Genomic DNA, 20,111 nt, shown 5'->3' on the forward strand with positions numbered 1-20,111 from the left:
GAGTTTCTGGTTTCATGTGTCTTTAGTCAATTTAGTAAGAAATTAGGTGATTTAAAAAAACATCTGGACTGAGCATCTTATTCACGTCACATCTTTCTTAGGCTACGTTCACTCTGCAGGTCTTGATGCTCAAATCTGATTTTTTTGTCTGCTCGTTCACACGACAAATAAAATGCGACAGCAAACGCGCTCTAGTGTGAACGCTCAGAGCGGCCGCGTGCACAAAAGAAGACGTCACACACGACGCTCTGTTTAGACCCAGAGCAACAGGATGTGTGACTGATGGCCTTAATGTAAAGACTTCAGACTTCACGTTTCCCAGTTTTGCTTTAAGTTATAAAGTTTTGTTATTTACATTTGTCCTAATAATGATCCTTACTGCTGTTTCAGAGGAGCGCTGCTTCTAGCTGCAGATTTCTGTCAGAATCTGCAGATTATACAGTACAAAGAAAATGTTCACGTTTCTCCAACGCTGTCTTCCCAGCAGTTTCCCTGGATAGAAGCGTTCACCATGTCGGGCGCTGATAGTCGGCGTCTGTCTTGTGTCGGTGACGTAAAAGACGGATTTAATGCGACGTGACCGTCAAACAGCAGTCGCTTTCTAAAACATCGGATATGTATCGGATTCAGCACCACATACCAAAGTGACCCAGATCGGATTTGAAGATATCGGATTTGTGCCGTTCACACCGTCACACCATGATGGGATAGATGGTCGCAGAGGGTCAAAGAAGTCGGATTTGATGCGCTTTCCCCTGCAGTGTGAACGCAGCCTAAGACCTTTTTCACATCAGCAACTGATTGTCCAACTGTAAACAGACACACAGTTTAATTTGTCACCATGGAAAGACAGGAAAGAACAGTCTGGAGCATTGGATAATACAACATAAACCTCACAGAGTAGTAGAGTTACTGTACACATCCACATGGGTTTAGTAGTCAGAACCACACTACTCACAAAACCAGTGTTAGCTGTTTATCACTGTGACCCTGAAGCATCAACATGTGCATGTCATTATTAACATGTACAAAAATGACAGGCAGTCGAAACAGGAAGAGAGCGCTGAGCGGAAACTTTGTGTGGAGGAACACAGAGGTGTGGCAGCGAGCTCAACATCATGTTGTAGCGATGCTCAGACCGTCCACTCAGCTGACGCTCACATCAGCCACTTGTCCTTCTCTTTGTTGAAGTTCTCTGCCCACTGGCGTGTTAGCTCCAAGTAGTGGTCTGGTTGGTTAGGCTGATAATCTAGATACAAACGGGTCACAGTTTTCTTGGGCGTAGCCTTCTCTATTTGTGTGCCTTCGTGCCACTGGTTGAAGGACGTAATGGTGACGATTTCTGGACGGACAGACAAAGCTGCCTGCAGGGACGTCTCATAGTAACGTCCGTTAACACGGTTCCTGGTGTTATGGTTGTTCCACGGTCGAACGGCAGTATCCACGTACCCGGGACCAACGCTTGGGATGAACAGCAAATTGTTTGCGTCACAGAACGCCTTGATGGCCTTCCAGTTCTGGTGAGACGAGCCAAACGAGAAGCCGTTCGAGGCAAAGTACGTGTACATGCCGTCAAAGCCGCTGGCTAGGATGTCGTATTTGTGACGTTCCTCGACAATGAGTGCAACAAAAATCCCATCGTAAGGCGTGCCTCTAACGCTGCGGGAGCCTTTAGCTGTCAGAAGTTCTGCCCAGGACTCGGGCGGTGTCAGGTAGGAGTCGTAGATGTAAAACAGAGGCAGTACTCGCCCGGTGCTCGACTTGAATTTGTAGAAGGCGCCATGTTTTCCATACCTGAGAAAAATGAGACGTGTTAAGCTGCTGTATTCAGTTCAATTCAATCTGATTGATGCAGCGCCAAATCACAACTACACTCGCCTCAAGGTTCTTTATACTGAAAGGTAGATCCTAGAATAATACATACAGAGAAAAGCCCAACAATCATATGACCCCCTGTGAGCAGCACTTTGGCGACAGTGGGAAGGAAAAACTCCCTTTTAACAGGAAGAAACCTCCGGCAGAACCAGGCTCAGGGAGGGGCGGTTGATGTGATTTATAAGGAGGGCGGTGCCACCAAATGAACGAATCACAGCATGTTTCTGAAGCGTCTTTCTGGTTCACTTTGCAAATATATGTGAGCTGTCTAACATATAAACAGGACAGGAAATCAGACACTTCATGGGTCCTCTGGTCAGCTGATCCAGGGTCAGTACACCAGCCTAGACGCCTATTTTGTCCAAACCTTGTTGTGGCGGGGTGTGGTCTGCGGTGCCGCTGCAGGGGTGTCGGCGGCACCGCGACTTGCACGGCATCTGCAATCACGCCTCAAAAGTCAGTCAGCACGCCTCTGTGCTGACTGTTTAATATTGTCGTTGTTCATGTGTATGTTTGTGTGCGAGCTGAAAAGCTGCAGCCGTGTTCGTAACAACAACTGTGAATAAAGAGGTAGATGCTGCAAAGCATGAACGTGCGGACGGGTCTGCGTCTGATGCCTACACTTTTTTCATGGTGTGTTTAACATGTTGGAGTCTAACACATCATGAGCTTTACTGACTCGAGTTTGTGTCCTAATATGCAGATGGTCATCGCAGCGGTTTTCACACAAATATCGGTGCCAATATTTTTGGGAAATCAAAAGTAAAGGATTTGTACCAATGATCTTATAATATTGCACTTTAAAAACGACTTTCTATGATGCTTGACTTCTGCAAACACTGCAGTACTATGAAACCGCAGAACAAAGGTTTGTTTCAGTCATTTTTAATCAGTTGAAGGAGCAGAAACCTGCTGAAACCTGCACAGTCTGGGCATTTATATTTAATGACTTGTTCCTCATCTATCAGGGTTCATGTTCCATCACATGTGTGGGCTTTTAATGTTAGCACCAACTGACACAGACAGCTTGATCATTCAGAGGTAATGGGACTCACAGAAAAACAGCTTACTTGTCAATAATGTATTTGATGTTGTCATACATGCTCTGGTCCGTCCGGCCCTTGTATGGCTGTATGTGAAAAGCCACCTGTGCATGAACACATGACAATACAGACGTTACTGAAAAGCAGCACCTGAATCCACAAAGACCTGGGAAAGAATAGTTAAAGAGGTGAAAGTGTTTCTTTTCTGTTTCTTATGAACTGCCAGAAAAGAGGAAAGACTGAGTTAGTACCTGTAATCATGGCAGCGAGCTGCAGCATCTCTGCTGTCACTGCGTACCCTCTCTGCAGATACCACATCTTAAACGTGTGTTTGCCTAATTACCAAACTATTTAACATCATGCCAATGCTGTCTGCTGTCCTTGTTTGAAACATTGTAACTGTAGCTGTGCTGTGTTTGATGAACCATGAAAGATGTGCTTTGAACAGTAACAAGTAGCTGCAAAGAGCTGCTGATAAACAGAGGAAGTGTAGTTTGAGTTTAAGTCAGTGGGTAAGTTATTAGTAAAATGTTGGAAACATGCCTGATACATTTATCCTTCTTACAAAACTGCTTTGGTTTCACAAAGACACGACTACAGTGATTATTCTGAACCAGCTGTTTTACACTAATGTGTCACCACATGTGTTGAGCTCAGGAAACGTGAGGTGGACACAGTGAAGAAAGCTGGCAGAACAAAGTCTGAGCATGCTTTCATTCATGCAGAACATTACCTGCTGATAAACACACAGAAAGAAAAGCAGGGGAGTGTTTCCTCTGTTGTAGAGACAGAAGGATAGAGAACAGCAGGCAGAGCCCAAGTTTCTCTGGCTGCATGCTGAGCATGCTGGGACAGAGAGGGAGGAGCAGCAGACATGGCCTGGACCGTCACCACGTCTGCCAACACAATCAGGTGACTGAGTAACAGCTATAACCTAAACAGAGTATGTACCTCTCCACCATAGTGGTATAACTTCATGCCTTCACAGACAGCAGGGTGTTTTGTTCTGTGGCAGGAGTGTGAGCTGACTGATGGATGCTCTCTGTCAGCCTGAAACAACTGTGCTACGCTTGTTTTGCTGCAGGTCTCAAACAGCGAAGCAGGGAGAGAGCTGTCGAGCCGTGAACAGCCAACGCTCGCCGCCCACTCCATCTTTTAAAAAGAGGCTTCAAGGTCTTTATAAACAGTTTCCATAGCAACGTGGTAGCGTTTGGCGCTCAAGCTCAGCTTGTCAACAATCTTGACTGGTTAGAAATGATGCCAGCGAGGCAAGACTGTATTCACTGTGCAAAGGGCTTTGTTTGCTCACATCAGCTTGTGCAGAGACACACAAGCAACAGAGTTGTGCAAATACAATAATGTAAACAAGCAAAATACAAGAATGGCTACATCTGAAACTAATAAATATATGTACAATATATAATAGTATATGCATTTCTGGATGTGTATACTAAATATTTTTCTACGTGTGTGTGTGTGTGTGTGTGTACACATATTTTACAAATTAAATAGAGTAAACAATAAATAAAATATATAAAAATATACAGATCAGAGGAACATGCAGGATGGTCCCAAACAGTGATGTTATTCTCCTGCAAGTAGTCCCTCGTCCTGTGGGCATTGTGTACTGCAGCATTGTCCTGTTGAAAAACCCAGTGATTATCACACAAAACAGTGATAGTGTGGGAAAATGACTACGTTTCTCTTCTCTCCCTTTTCAGGATGAAGGCTGAACCTCTGCTTGATGGGTGCAGTGACTGCAGGGTGACAGAGGATGATATTCAGGCCAGCCTCAGAAACATCTTTCATTACTGCTTCGGTTGGGTCTTGGGTTTTGGGCAACGGCGGTCTTGTGACTCAGACAAACTACTGACTTTATTTTCAGTGTCGATTGCAAAGAACGTAAACTCAGCCCTGAGTCGTATCACAGGGTCCACGTCCTTGCAATCAGATAGATCCACATCCCCAACAAACTTTGTTGGGATGGTTCACAGTGTAGCGAACATTTTAAAGGACTTTACAAAGACCTTAGCTCCCCCTTTTGTAGATGGTGAGAGTCGCAGCTACAGCATTGTTGACTCGCCAAACTCTGAGGAAGATGACGACTTTAAACCAGAGTCTGCAGAGACTTTTAAAAGCACACGGACTCCAGCTTGTGTAGGTGAGGGAGATGTGGGTAGCGAGGGCAACAGTGATGCATTTCAAATCACTGATGTCCAAAATCTTGACCGTGAGAGTTCAGAGAGTGAAGAAAAATGTAGCGACGCCCCGCAGTGCTCGTCTGGGGCGCTTCCTGCGCCCGCAGAGACCGATACCTTTCTCATATTGTGTCTTGCAAATTTAGTCGCTCACGTTTCTGAGAAAACACAAACAACTGCTGTAAAGCTGAATTTTCAGCAGATAGTGACTGATATAAGAGAGAAGATTGGGGGAGACTTGACTCCTCTAAAAACTGTAAAAAACTTGTACATCATAATGTACAAAGACCTGTGTCGCATATTTGGATCCAAATACGTGCTTCAGTTTGTGATGGAAAAGGGTGACGCGACTTTTGTAGCAGCCGTTGTGGAGCTATTAAAAGCAGAGCTAAAAGCATCGAGCGGCTCCGGTCACGCGCTGAGACGTTTAGAAAGTAACAAAAGCGTTTCTCCAGCCAGTGAGAACAAAACGCAACAATCTGCCAGTGAGGACAACGCACAAAATGGATCCACAGGTTCCCAGAAAGACAGGCCGAGAAACTGTGTCGTTAGGGCCCTCGCTTCTTTTTGTAGATCTTTGAGGAGGCTGTTCAGTTGCTGCATGAGCAGCGAGTCAGAAACAGAGTGATTATCTTCATAATTACTCAATGGATCCAGGTAAGTCAGTCCCAAGAGGTGGATTCTGTTCATGTGGACGTAGCGTTCACAGCGGGAGAAAACGCTGTGAACGCTACATCCACATGAACAGAATCCACCTTCAGGTACCTTCATAATGTTACAACAGTTACAATCCTCTTTTCAGAACATTTGCAGCCGTTTCAGTGTTTGTAACAAACGCTGTTATTTAACACAGGTTGCGGCAGAAGACCTCCCCTCATCGAGCCCGGTTCTGCCAGAGGTTTCTTCCTGTTAAAGGGAGTTTTTCCTTCCCACCGTCGCCTTGTGCTTGCTCAGAGGGGGTGGTCTGATTGTCAGGGCTTTGTCCCCAAACTGCAGGGTCTTTAAAGGCCTTGCAGTATTGAGTAGACAGTCAGACCAAAGGACAGGGTTGCAAATCTGACTCCATCATATACGGATTTTGAAAGGAGGGTTGTAACAGCAGCGGCTCTGTGGGGCCTCTCACAGTGCAGACATGCACTTTGATCGGACACTCTAAATTACTCACATAATTTGCTTCTTAATTTGGAAATAAAATGAGCAGAAAATGAAACAAATGTGTTTGTCAGATCATTTAATTGTTAAATGTGTATAATGGTTTGTAGTCTCATCAGTCACAATGTAGAGACAATCGCACAAACTCGATTTAGTCAGAGCACTTTGAGTTGGTTTTGTCATTGTAGGTTAAATGTAGATATTTATTCTAGATATTGGGCACAAAGGCGTCCTCAGCTCTGTAACAGAGAGGTGTTGGCTCAGTGTGGAAATGTCCTGATGACATCAGTACTTTTGATTCTAGCCTGACTGATCAAGTTCCAGTTAAAGGGTTTTGACTGTCTTGAGAGACGGCACATTGTAGACAGAGACATATTCATCATCCATCTGTCCATCCATCTTCTATTCATCCATCATCCCTCCATCCACCCGTCCATCCATCCATCTTCTATTCATCCATCATCCCGCCATCCATCCGTCCATCCATCCATCATCCCTCCCTCCCTCCATCCACCCGTCCATCCATCCATCCTCCCTCCATCATCCCTTCTTCCATCCATCCGTCCATCATCCCTCCGTCATCCATCCATCATCCCTCCATCCATCCATCTTCTATTCATCCATCATCCCTCCGTCCATCCATCCATCCTCCCTCCATCCATCCACCCTTCCATCCATCCATCCATCCGTCCATCCATCGATCCATCATCCCTCCCTCTATCCATCCATCCATCTTCTATTCATCCATCATCCCTCCATCCATCCGTCCATCCATCCATCCTCCCTCCATCATCCCTCCCTCCATCCATCCACCCTTCCATCCATCCATCCATCATCCATCCGTCCATCCATCGATCCATCATCCCTCCCTCTATCCATCCATCCATCTTCTATTCATCCATCATCCCTCCATCCATCCGTCCATCCATCCATCCTCCCTCCATCATCCCTCCCTCCATCCATCCACCCTTCCATCCATCCATCCATCATCCATCCGTCCATCCATCGATCCATCATCCCTCCCTCTATCCATCCATCCATCTTCTATTCATCCATCATCCCTCCATCCATCCGTCCATCCATCCATCCTCCCTCCATCATCCCTCCCTCCATCCATCCACCCTTCCATCCATCCATCCATCATCCATCCGTCCATCCATCAATCCATCATCCCTCCCTCTATCCATCCATCCATCTTCTATTCATCCATCATCCCTCCATCCATCCGTCCATCCTCCCTCCATCCTTCCGTCCATCCATCCATCCGACCTCCATCATCCCTCCGTCCATCCATCCATCCTCCCTCCATCATCCCTCCGTCCATCCATCCATCATCCCTCCATCCATCCATCTTCTATTCATCCATCATCCTTCCCTCCATCCATCCGTCCATCCATCCTCCGTCCATCATCCCTCTCTCCATCCATCCGTCCATCATCCCTCCGTCCATCCATCCATCATCCCTCCATCCATCCATGCATCCACCCATCCATCATCCCTCCATCCATCTTCTATTCATCCATCATCCCTCCATCCATCCCTCCCTCCATCATCCCTCCCTCCATCCATCTATCCATCATCCCTCCGTCCATCCATCCATCCTCCCTCCATCATCCCTCCCTCCCTACATCCATGTTCTATTCATTCATCATCCCTCCCTCCGTCCATGCATCCACCCATCCATCCTCCGCTTATCCAATTCAGTGCCGTGAGGGGATGGAAACTTTCCCATCTACCACATTCACACCACAATCACTAATGAACCAAACCCCACTAACTGCATGTGGGTTCTCTCCGGAGTACCTGAAGAGAACCCACACAGACACAGGGAGAACATTCTACACATAAAGGCCCAGCTCAGGGGATGGAGTCTAACTTGGGTGCTGATCACCTAAAGCATCCTATATTCTGCACAAGGCCATTTTGCTTATTGAGCCTTAAAGCTTCATGAAAAGCAGCTGTAGACTGTTTGTCAGTACAGCCTTTATTTTGCCGTTCCAGTTTCCAGACAGTGTCAATGCCAGCACTTTATTTAGCAACATAGCACCCAGCTCAATAGTTAGGAGGTTAGTTAGATTGTGTAACACTGGAGGGGATCCTGTGTCTGTAAAATGTCATTTCTGTGACACGTTCATATAGTGGCAGAGGGGCAGACAGTTTCCTGCTGCGTCTTTTTCATTGCATCACAGGACAAGCAGCTCCCAAACATATGCATATGACATGTGCAGAGAAAGCAAACACAGATAAACTTGTATTTTGTTAGCAGCAGCTCTGGAGCACTGAATCATGAAAGCATTAGTGCTCAGGTCAGCTGTGAGATACACACTGTTGTGTAAGTCTGACTAACACTCACAAAGAGACCCAGTTCTCAAACTAAGACTTCCATATAAGGAAGCATGAAAAGTAGACCAAGAGAAAGCTTTTCTGTCCTCCACACGGGGCTCTGCTCATTTTGCCACTGCTGTCTCGAGCACCTTCAACATTTAATGGCTTTATGGTATCTGACAGCCGCTAGTGCTAAAGGAGCTCTGACCTTGTTTCAGTTGGAGCTGAGAAAGAGAAAAGCTGAGACATGTCTGAGAGGTGAATGCCAGCCTCTGATGGCAGCGCAGTAAAGAGGAAGCTCCTTCAGTGACCTCCAGCACAATGCTTTGCAAGAAAGCTGCTAAAGGTGGACACAACAGACCTGAGGCAAAAAGACACAGCTGAGGACAACCTTGCTATGATGACACGCAAGGAGGAGATACAAGCATCTGGTGATGTTTGCCGAAAAGTCAACAAATGAAAATGAGCACTCGCTCATTAAACTCGTATGACAGCTGGACTGTAAATGGTAATGATGGCGAAGGAGGGCTTTAAGCAGCCGATGCAGTTAAAGGTTAGGCTGTAGTTCTTATTTCTGTTAAAGTGTAAAAGCAAAGTTCAAGTGAAACGGCTCATTTTGTGCTTTCATTTGACTGATGTTGTCTAATACTGTTGCAGTGTAATGCTTCTCACTGCCAGCACTGGCTGCTTGCTGCTGGAACATTGTGGCACACTTTGGATGAGGAGGTCTACATCGCTGACAGTAACTCCTGAGAAAAGGAGGACGGACTCTTCATTTTGCTAATAAATAAATGCTACTGACTGCAAGCTATAATCACCAATACAATGTTCAGTAGTCTTTAAATTATGGACAGGCAGCAGTCAATATTAGAAAGCCTCGAAAGGACAAAATTATATACATGTTTTTTATATGTCGTTTGCACAAAAAACCAAAACAAACAAACAAATAAAGGACTAACTCTTCGTACAGTGCAATAAATTAATTTTCAATAAAAGCTGTAAATTTGTAGTCTCGGATAGATTTTACAGGTTATTATGGGTGAACATAGGCGCCAAACTCTGAAATGAATAAAGACTATATTTTGTTAAATCTCAATTGTGGGTCACGTAAAAGCCATGGCCACAATAAAACCTGATGACACTCCGCCTGTGTTGGGAGGGAGAACCTAACTAGGCCCTCTGACTGCAGAAAACATGCTTTTCACACACGGTTTACCTGCAAGCTACTGTTTGTGGAGTGAACGCTGAAAAACTGGACTTTCAAGAACAGACGGAGGGAAAACTGACGAGCACACTGAGGCAAACCTAGCAAACACAAAGCAGTTCACAGTGGTTCACATATATGCTTTGTGTAGGAATACCTCAAAGATCTTCAACAGCATGTTATAATATATATGATCAATGAATACACAAGTGAATTTTACTTTGTAATTCTCTGTTAGCACAGCAGGCTCATCCCCCAGTGTGCGAGCGTCTAAGAGCAGTATATGCAGTGACACGTTCACAGTGAAATACACAGTGTTGGGGAGTAACAGAGTACATGTACCGCCGTTACGTATTTAAAATACAAAATATGAGTAACTGTATTCAGTTACAGTTACCGTTTAAAAAGGTGGTATTCAGAATACAGTTACTTTGCTGAAATAAATGGATTACACAGCGGTCTTCTCCTGTTTCATATGTTCGGCTATGTCCTCTCTGTTTTTGGTTTCCACGCTGGTGGAAACCCAAACAAACACACATTAAGAGGCTCTAATGTCTGTGCCTCAGTCTCAGGCCCACGTCACCTCTACTCGCGGCCGCATAATGACGTGAAGAAACATTTTTTAAAATAATTATCCAAAAATGATTTAATATGAAGGCAACAGGCAGAGTGTTACAGGCATCGCCCTGAAGAGTGTAGCCTGATGGGCAGTGAAGCCCAGCTGTGAGTAAGCTGTTAAGACTCGACTGTACGCCGTGTTCCTGTTTCCTCTGAAACAATAAGCTCCGTATGAGCAGCCTTTCAACGCCTCTCTCTGTCTCTCACTAGCAAAGTTGACCCAGACAACAAAGTGAAGCTAGTTTTCGGCTACGAGCCGACACGAACCCGACGTATTAGTCAGAGGCCCCTTTACTACGGCTCGGAGCCGCGGACCTGATTTCTATACGAGATCACTGCAAAAATGGCGAGTAACCTTCAGTAATAGTAATAAATCACAGCAACAGTACATTCATGTAGCTGTAAAAAGCATGATAATATATTAAGTAATCCAAATTATTCAGAATCAGTTACTCTCATTGAGTAACGTAACAGAGTACGTTACAGAATACATTTTGGGGCATGTAATCTGTAATCTGTAGTGGAGTACATCATATCTTTATTCTCTTCCCCCTCCCTCTTTCTTAAATAGATAACTATCATATCTGATATCATATCTCACAGTACAATAATATTGAATGGGTTGCATTGTTGTATTTTGTCATGTTTCTCAGGTCTTTGTCTGAATTTCTACGAACATTATTGCTAAGGATTGTCTTATTGCATTGGAGTATAATAATAATAATAATAAATATGTACACTTGGGTTTTAAGGGGTATTTATTATTTTCTTCTTTTTTTGGGTTGTATGGAAGCCCCAAACGCAATTTCATTGTTCTTGACAATGACAATAAATAAATACTACTACTACATTTTAAAAGTAACCTTCCCAACACTGGAAATACCTAATCAACAAAATCAATGTCACAGCTGAATTCTTCACTCACACTGCGTTTCTGCAGATACTAGTTTGAGGTATTCGAGTATTTCAGTATATTCAATGTGTAACACCTGTTCTATGTTCAAGGTAACCGGAGTTGCTTTTGGCTCTTTGGCGAGTGACAGAATGCGGGCCATTAATGTTTGGGTACAAAAAGAAAACCTTTTAAAATAATCTGTCACTCTGACCACGTCCAATATTTCTGCACCTACAGACACTGAAATGTGTTTCTAAACCTTCTCAGCTGCATATACGTATATCTGTGTACGTATATGCAACTACGTAAATACTTAGAGTATGTAAGTACTCTTACTTTTAGCATGTTTGTCATTATTCTGTGCCTCCATATTTATAAAGCATGATATAAATCACATTATAGATACAGGACTTGTACAGTGTATCCTCAGCCTTGATACTTATCTGGAAGACTCTAAAAGACTCTAAAAGTCTTCTAAAGTCTTCTAGACTCTAACCCCTCTACACGTTCATCAATTCTTTTTATTAAGTGTTATCTTTCTGCTCTTCAGGTTGATGATGTCTAAATAATCACAAAGTCAAAGTGTGACCACAAAGCTGATTTTTAAGAGATTCAAATCAATACTGTTCTTAACATTAACAGTCAGGAAACACTGGCAAGCCATCTAGAAATTCAGTAAATCGTCAGAAAGGGGAAAACATACCGGTTGTCTCACCAGTTACCTTGATGCTGTGCCTGTGGGCAGCGTCCATAACGGTAGGAACGAGGTCCTCTGTGGGCTCCCCGTGGTCGTCCCCCACCCCTGGAGGATACCAGGACAAAACCAGCACTCCTTCAAAGACAGCAAAGCAAAAGGAAAGGAGGATGAAGACTGTACAGTTAGCTCTCACTGTAGTGAATGAGATTCAGACAAGCGAAAAACAGGCGATATCAGAACTTCCAGTCAGTGCTCCTGTAACAAACCCACAGCAGACCCGGGTGCACGTTCATGGTTTGCAGCATATTTTATTAATGCTTTGACGGTTGCTGTACATCCACACACAGAGCTGCAGCTCAACATAACAACAACCACTATCACAGCACCCGGTGCAATACTTAAGTCGGCAGGGCACGATTGCGGATGCCGTGCAGGTGCGTCCGCCTTCCCTGCACAGCACTGCAGGCAATGCCCCGCCACATACCCCCATTGCCCAACTGAGGCCAGGGAGCCATCCGGCCGAACCTACTCCCCTCCCTCCGTGAGCGGGAGAGGGAAAATCGGCCCGGAGCGACAGCGTCCCCACCCCTGGTCCAGCAACAGGGAGGTGTGAGTTCAGGTGCCGGCGCCGCTGGTCCGGTGGTTGGCCGTGTGCAAGCAGTCACCCCGCGGTGGCGGTGTGTGTCGTGAACGGCAACCTTGAGTTGTAATAAAGTATGCTGCCAAGCGTGAACATGCACCCGGGTCTGCTGTGGGTTTGTTACAGCGGTGCTGAAACCCAGGACGGGGACACAGCAGACCCGCGGGCCAGCCGGGGAAGGAGCTGACCCAGATGGTGGCAACATAGCAGGAGCAGGCGGCAGTGTTGTGGTGCTGGCAGGAAGAACTGGAGGACCTGGTTGAGCGCCGCACGCAGAGGATCGCGAGTCTGGCAGCTCAGATGCAGTCCTGGCCAACATGGCCGCCACCCCCACTGGTTGCGACCAGCCAGGACCTGCCACCGCACCCATCCCCACTCCTGGGGTGGGAGCGGCTTGTACCCGGCTGGGGCCTGCGCCTGTTCCTGCTCCCCGGTCCACCAACAGCTTACCCAACTGCTCAGCCCGAGTTGGAGGTCAGTGCACGGAGAGCGCGGGAGGAACCTGCCAAGCCGTCGCAGGAAGAGGAGGCGGAGCGTGAGGATCCGTGCCTGCTGGTTGAGGAGGAGGAGAAAGGGGAGGAGCTGCGCGAGGGTTTGCGCCTGCTTGCAGAGGAGGTGCGTGAGGGTCCGCACCTGACAGAGGTGGAGGAGCTGCTCCTAGTGGTGTGCGATACTCCATATTTTGGTATCGATCCCATATCAAGTACATAAGGGCCAGTATCGCCGATACTCAATAAATAAGGTGGATACGCCATTGAATTGCTAAATCTCAATTTATTTTTATGACCTTAAGTGTTTTTTGTGATGTTTCCTTTTTCATTATTAAATAGTTAAAACCCAGGACATAATTAGGACAAAGTAGAAATTATTGTGGCTGCTCTGCGATGCCAGGGCAGGTGAGATGGACTCACCTGCACCGCGTCTACAATCACGCCTCTCTGGCTTAAAACCTGTGCTCTGCTTGTGTTGTTGTTGATAGTGATGTGTACGGCTGGCAGCGGGAGAGCTGCAGCAGAATGTACTGTAGCCGTGCCACACAGCCGTGTGATCATTGTAAGAATAAATGATGCTGTGAAGCATGAAAATGCCATCGGGTCTGCCGTGGCGGTTTAGTTATCTTTTTCTTTTTTTAATAAAAATGTTACAATAAATTGCGCAAACCAGTTAAAAAATCTAAACAAGCACTGTTGAGAAACTATAATACAAAATTTACAATTAAAATTCTCAACAACAATAAGAGCTGATAAAAATATAAATAATATGTAAACAACTTAACAACCCCCAACGCGTCTAAGGCACGTCACGTGACAGCGCACCATCTAAACACAAGAGGTAGGAGGGGAGCAAAGTGTGCCTGCTCTGCGCTGACACAGGTGCAGCGAGTCGCTGGCTGTTTCGTCTTTGCCAAAACGACAGCACCGCAAACAAGAGCGGAACTTAAAGAATCGATCTCACCAGGCTAGTATCGATCCGCCAACTTGGCATTGGTATAATCGATATTTGGATCCGCCCACCACTAGCTGCTCCAGCCGGGAGCAGCGGAAGAGGAGGAGCCTGGTCGGCCGGAGGGCGTGCCGTGCGACTGCCCCGCCAAGTCTGAGGGCGGCATGCTGGCCAGACCGGCCTCATCTCCACCAGAGGCCAGCGCGCCAATTGATCCTACGTCAGCCCAGCCGCCTGTGAGCCGCGACCACCTGCCATGCGACCAACCTCCGGACCAGCTTCGCCAGCGCCGCTGGAGCCGCGGGCGACCACCTGAACTCACACCCCCCTGTCGCCGGACCTGGAGCTGGGGACGCCGACGGTCTCTCTCCCGCTCGCGGGGGGAGGGGATTAGGTTTGGCCGGATGGCTCCCTGGCCTCAGTCGGGCGATGGGGGTATGTGGCGGGCGTGGATTGCGGTTCCGTGTATCCGCAATCATGCCCCCCCGACTTAGACTACGTCCACACTAGCCCGGATAGATTTGAAAACGGCGTTTTCGTCTGAAAACGTTTGGCATCCACACAGTCGGCCCAAAACGCTTACTTTCCAGTCCTGCGCAAAAACGAGCGAGAATTAAAGAAAAGCTATCTGGAGCACGTACAAACTGATATTCATCTTTTTTAGGGCTGTCAAAATTGAGAGCAATCAAAACAACTGCCGTATAATGCACTCCGCTATCTTTGTTTAATTGGCCACATGACTGCATCACATGACCAACATGCGTCATCGTTTTCGAAAGTCTGCGTTTTCGTGTGTCCACACTGCGACGGGGCAGCTCCGTTTTGAAATGTGTGCGTTTTCGAGAGCGGCGTCTCGGGAGGCCAAAACGGAGAGAAAACGATGTGTTTTCGTTTAAAAACGCATTAGTGTGGACTAGGGCTGCCACGATTTGTCGACTAGTCACGATTACGTCGACTATCAAAATCGTCGACGACTGATTTAATAGTCGACGTGTCGTTTGAAGCTTTGTAAGATCGCAAAAGACGCAGGAATAATAGCAGGATTTAAGAGTGTAATAACGGACTGAAACAGAAGATGGCAGCACTGCATGTACAAGGATTCCAGCTGCCGTTAAACCCCGAAGAAGAAGAAGCAGCTGTGTCCCAGAATTCATAGCGCGGCCCAGCTTAGTTTCCAACAATGGCGGTAGCTAGTTAGTTTTAATATTACTCTTATTATTCTTTCTGGGTCACAAAATAAACGTTTAACATATTTTCAGGCGAGAATGTAGCTGTGTAAACCTCAAATATCGGCTCAGTTTTCGGAGATGTCTGTTACCCACTAGCTCGATAGCTAGCCGGGGGCTAGGTCACTAGCGCCGTGAGAACACCGGACTCCCGGCAAATTGTTTTCAAACCCACCGCCGTCTTTCGCGACTCAGGTTAAATATATATGAGTCACTTAGATAAATTAAAAATGTTGTTGTTTGGCCTTTTTTTTTTTTTTTTTTTAGTATTTCATTTGTTCCTGAGTAAATCGGTTTGTCTGAGATTAAAGTTATAGTTTTTACACAGCTGAATAAACGTCAAGCAGACAGCTGATTATCAGAAGTGTGAGATGCTGGAGAATATACCCCGGTGTCCTGTTATAGTTTAGATAGCAAGGAGTTTATTAAACTTTACCGAAACAATCTGCAGATTTCATTAAAATTGAATAAACTATCATCTTGTCTTTATTTTTAGTTAGCACCTTAAAAGCTTAAAGCTGTAAGCTAATGATAGTTATATAAGCTGTAGTTTTACGTCCAGTGGATGATGATCTGATTAGTCGACTAATCGCAAAAATAATCGGTGACTAGTCGACTATCAGAATAATCGTTTGTGGCAGCCCTAGTGTGGACGTAGCCTTAAATATTGTACTGGGTCCTGTGTTCAGGTTGTTGGTTGTGTTGAGCTTGCAGCGGGTGTGCTGTGAACTGCAACCTTTGAGTTGTAATAAAGGGCGATCGTGGCTCAAGAGTTTGGAGTTCGTCTTGTGATCGGAAGGTTGCCGGTTCGAGCCCCGGCTCGGACAGTCTCGGTCCTTGTGTCCTTGGGCAAGACGCTTCACCCGTTGCCTACTGGTGGTGGTCAGAGGGCCCGGTAGCGCCAGTGTCCGGCAGCCTCGCCTCTGTCAGTGCGCCCCAGGGTAGCTGTGGCTACACTGTAGTGTAGTGTAGCCACTGTATACACTATACACTGTAGTGATTGTGTATAGTGTAAAGCGCTTTGGGGTCCTTAGGACCAAGTAAAGCTTGCTTTACTTGGGGTCCTTGGGCAGACCCGGGTGCTGTGGGTTTGTTCCAGTTCCTTACTTATATGATATGATCACAAGTTTACAAACCTGGGGTCAACCATCCAAAGCAACGCACGGTGCACAAGAGAAATGAAGACGGTGGAGATTTGTGACAGAAGGAGAGCAGCGAGAGTGAAACAAGGTTTACCAGATGGAAGTGAGAGACTGTGGCACTGATGCAAATACAGGAGGCTCGCCTGAAGATGCTCAAATTTACACATGTTGGTTTGCTTTTTTTATTTTAATTAGAGGGAACTTTCTGTAATATTGATGAAACAATATTTACCATGTAAATCTCCTGATCAGACACTGGTGTTTTATCACCATCTCTAAGCAAACTTGTTATCTTGAAGTTTTGCATGTTTGCATAGAGTCAGTGTGTTCATCCATCCATGTGGAAGAGGCATTTTATTTAGAAAGTGCAGCCTGTGAACACGGTGCCCCTCTAACATACTCCCACAGCCCCACAGGACTAGTGCTGCAGACCAAACGGACCGAGATACGCGTGAATAAACCTGATCAGCAGCGTTATGGTGCATATTCATGCATAGTAAATGAAACTGCATTCTTCTAGTTCACCGTGAATAGAGGACAACACTGTTTTACTCTTCACAGCACTGGAAACTTTATATTTTACATTTAATCTGGATACTTTTAGTTATGATAGTTCAACATGAACATGCTTCGTTGCACTTAGCATTCAAAGAGCCGAGACTCTGTCACATACACACAGAGCCAATGTTGCAACAGTGCTTACCCGCTGCGGCCGCTTCTATCTGGGCCATGTGTGACTCTAGCACCTTCGGGTCCCTCGAGCTGTAGGGTCCCAGCTCGGGGTAGAAACTCGAGGCAATGTCATCCGGAGGCGTGTGCTTTCCTTGAGCATGGCTGGCTGCGATCTTTGGGTCCCAGTGTGGCACCAGCACGTGATCCCAGTGGATGTACTTGTTGTCCACGCTGGGAGAGCCGTACCACAGGTAGTAGAAGATGTGGACGTCGTAGAATATGCTGTACTCCCGGTCCGATCTGGTGAAAACCACCTTCGTGTCGCTGCTGCTCATGTGGAACTGACCTGGGGAAACCACCACGTCTTTCACATCCAGCCGCCTCCTCTCTGACCTCTCCCCGATGAAATCCATACCAGGAGCCAGGTCCGAAAAGCCGTCGCTGGGTTTCAGCGTCCTCAGGCCCATCATGGTCCCAAAAATGAAGAGCGTGAAGAGGAAAAGCGCCACCAGCGCTTTCCTGCGCAGCCGAGTCATCGTCGCTGTCCGTGGTTCTGCCGCAGGAAGAACACGCGATCCAGAAGCCAGCGAGGGGCCGACACTGGTTCTCCTCAACGCCAGCCAGCCATCCTCTCACAGCGTGAACGGGAACAGAGCGGAAACAGGAATGAACGCATTTAGGAGCAGCAGCTGGTGCGTAATGGAGTCTGCGGAACGAAGGATAGCCACTCTGCTTTCACTCCTCAAACCAGGACCCGGGGACATTTTGCTCGATGCTGCTGCAACAGAGCGCCTCCTGCTCGGCCATCACGCTCTCACTGGCGATTCACATCCTCTGCTCTCCGTAGCAAAAACACCGTTCCTCCGTCTCCACTGACAACACAAGCAGTCCGCTCACAGAGAAGCCTCGTTACCTTTGTATTGCATCCAGCCGATGCTCGGCGCTCTCCGCCTGCCTCTCTCTCCTCCGCCGAGCTCCTGCTGCTGCTCCTCCGGTCAGAGACGGGAAAGTGCTCCGGTTCTGTCCCCAAACCGTAAAACAATCAAAGAGAAAAACGAACCTTTTATTTGACTACACAAATAAAAGACGACAGAATGGAGCGTTTGTTTCTTCAGTACTAGCAGCACGGAGACGAGATCAAGCCCGACCGGAAAGACGTGTATGGTAGTGATGGGTCGTTCGCGAACGAAATGGCTCTTAGAGCCGGCTCTTTGACGTGAACGACGCGAGCCGGCTCCTTATCGCGAGCCGTCACGTGGGGTTTTTTTTTTTTTCTTTCTCTCAGCCTCTCTCTCGCACTTTTTTTCCGCTTCACTCTGCACGCGAGCCTTGTGCTTTACGCTGGGCAGAGGGGGGAGGGGCGGTAGTTACACTCAGTAGCACAGGAACAGAGCCAGAGAGAGAGAAAGAGAGGCAGGGACAACAACATTAGAAAGGTATAGTAATCATCCACAACTATTTTCGGTTGCAGATGATAAAGGATTGAGAAAGTTTATTCATGCAGGTCCATATGACAGAGAATATGCATGTTCTTTTAGTTTTCATATTATAATTTATATTTAATTGTGTTGTGGTTTGCAGTGTTTTGTGTTCTTTTCACTTTAAATTTGTGAAAGGAAAAAGCTGAAAATTTAAATAGTTAAAACTTGAAATGTGAATAGTTGATTTTTGTATTATATGATTTATTTATTACATTTTATGTGGAGTGAATAAATAAAAGTATATTTACGGTGGCCCCTAGAGACAAAGCACATACAAACTTCAAATCACGTATGAACTCTGAAGCATGTACAAACTCCAAAACACGTAAAAACACGTACAAACTCCAAAACACGTAAAAACTCCAAAACACGTAAAAACACATACAAACTCCGAAGCACGTAAAAACTCAGAAGCATATAAAAACTCAGAAGCACATAAAAACTCAAAACACGTACAAAAGACAACAGAAGTGCTCCAGGATGCTGGGCGCAGTGTTGAGCCTTTGTTATCTTGTGGCTACACAAGCCAGCAAGTACCAACAACCGGATTTGGTGTGTGGTAATAACAGGTAAATGAACTTTTTTTTAAATTATTTGAATATATATATGAGTGCCTGTGTATAAATACACAAACAATACACACATGCTTTCAATTGTGTAATTTAAGTGATCTAGTAGCTCTGCTTTGGAAGTTCAGTTCATGCTAGAAATGTGTTTTGGAGTTTGTACGTGTTTTGTCTCTAGGGGCCACCGCATATATTTATATATAAACATATATAAATAAAACCACTTGTTTTTACGTTAGTAATTCCTTTTGTGCATAATTTTATATTATTGTTAATAATAAATTAATTAAAGCAACAAAACAACCTGAAGAGCCGGTTCGGAGCCGAAAGAGCCGGCTCTTTTTAGTGAGCCGAACCGAAAGAGCCGGATCTCTAAAAAGAGCCGGAAATCCCATCACTAGTGTATGGGGGGCGACCAGTGGGCGACAGAAGCAGGAGGTGGAGCCAAATGATTCTTTACAATAAGAAGACATTTCTCCAGAGGAAGTGTGGCCTGTAGATGTGTTGGCACGTTTGTAGATATGAGCTACGTTTGGATAGAAAACACCTTTGTGAGGACTGATTAAAAATACTCCCAAAACACAATTTTTGCTTAACACAAAGGTTATACTGTACTCAGTTTGTAGTGTTGCTTGTGTAGTGCCGTGTGTCTGGGGCTCACAGTCCGAGCTTTCTCCAGAGGTCAGCTCCAGGATTGACATCTGGACCCGGCTAAGTGTGGCTAACACTGGAGCTCGGTGCAGGTGTGAGCAGTGCTCAGAATTTCAAATCGTTTCAGGCCACAAACACCTGACTGCTTATTAACGGTGCCATGGTCCCTGGAGCTCAGGCCCAGGGTTTCTTTTAGTTTTCTGAGCTTTCTCCTAAACACAGATGGTTAGTTGTTGCCTAATCTCCACTATCCCTAACAGGCAGTAACATATAAGGACTAAAC

The 20,111-nt window shown here is 46.0% G+C and overlaps 3 protein-coding genes across 3 annotated transcripts; 2 read left to right on the forward strand and 1 right to left on the reverse strand.

The window, feature by feature from the left end:
• Positions 1-1,157: 1,157 nt before the first annotated feature.
• maneal (mannosidase endo-alpha like) lies at positions 1,158-17,666 on the reverse strand. Its single transcript, XM_085378202.1, has 4 exons — positions 17,162-17,666; positions 12,033-12,142; positions 2,946-3,022; positions 1,158-1,794 (listed from the first exon to the last, which is right to left on the reverse strand). The coding sequence occupies exons 1-4, from the start codon at positions 17,664-17,666 to the stop codon at positions 1,158-1,160; spliced, it is 1,329 nt and encodes a 442-aa protein (XP_085234328.1).
• Positions 3,793-5,744, forward strand: LOC146614094 (uncharacterized). The gene is made up of 2 exons (XM_085377570.1): positions 3,793-3,830; positions 4,640-5,744. The coding sequence occupies exons 1-2, from the start codon at positions 3,793-3,795 to the stop codon at positions 5,742-5,744; spliced, it is 1,143 nt and encodes a 380-aa protein (XP_085233696.1).
• LOC146614095 (uncharacterized) lies at positions 7,152-9,346 on the forward strand (the record flags this gene model as incomplete). The annotated part of the gene is made up of 2 exons (XM_085377576.1): positions 7,152-7,976; positions 9,251-9,346. Coding segments are annotated over 2 exons (921 nt in total), but the record flags the coding sequence as incomplete, so codon positions are not given.
• Positions 17,667-20,111: the final 2,445 nt, after the last annotated feature.

Source organism: Diplotaxodon limnothrissa, linkage group LG18 (genome assembly GCF_057381915.1).
Source record: "Diplotaxodon limnothrissa isolate DT_005_m linkage group LG18, D_limnothrissa_male_GT1.1, whole genome shotgun sequence".
Classification (NCBI taxonomy): domain Eukaryota; kingdom Metazoa; phylum Chordata; class Actinopteri; order Cichliformes; family Cichlidae; genus Diplotaxodon; species Diplotaxodon limnothrissa.

Coding starts and splice junctions, on each gene's coding strand:
- LOC146614094 (XM_085377570.1), top strand. CDS start 3,793: ATGGCCTGGACCGTCACCACGTCTGCCAACACAATCAG. Junction 3,831..4,639: donor ACGTCTGCCAACACAATCAG/GTGACTGAGTAA, acceptor CTCCCTTTTCAG/GATGAAGGCTGAACCTCTGC.
- maneal (XM_085378202.1), bottom strand. CDS start 17,666: ATGACTCGGCTGCGCAGGAAAGCGCTGGTGGCGCTTTTCCTCTTCACG. Junction 3,023..12,032: donor CCCACAGGCACAGCATCAAG/GTAACTGGTGAG, acceptor GTTCATGCACAG/GTGGCTTTTCACATACAGCC. Junction 1,795..2,945: donor ATCAAATACATTATTGACAA/GTAAGCTGTTTT, acceptor CATTTTTCTCAG/GTATGGAAAACATGGCGCCT.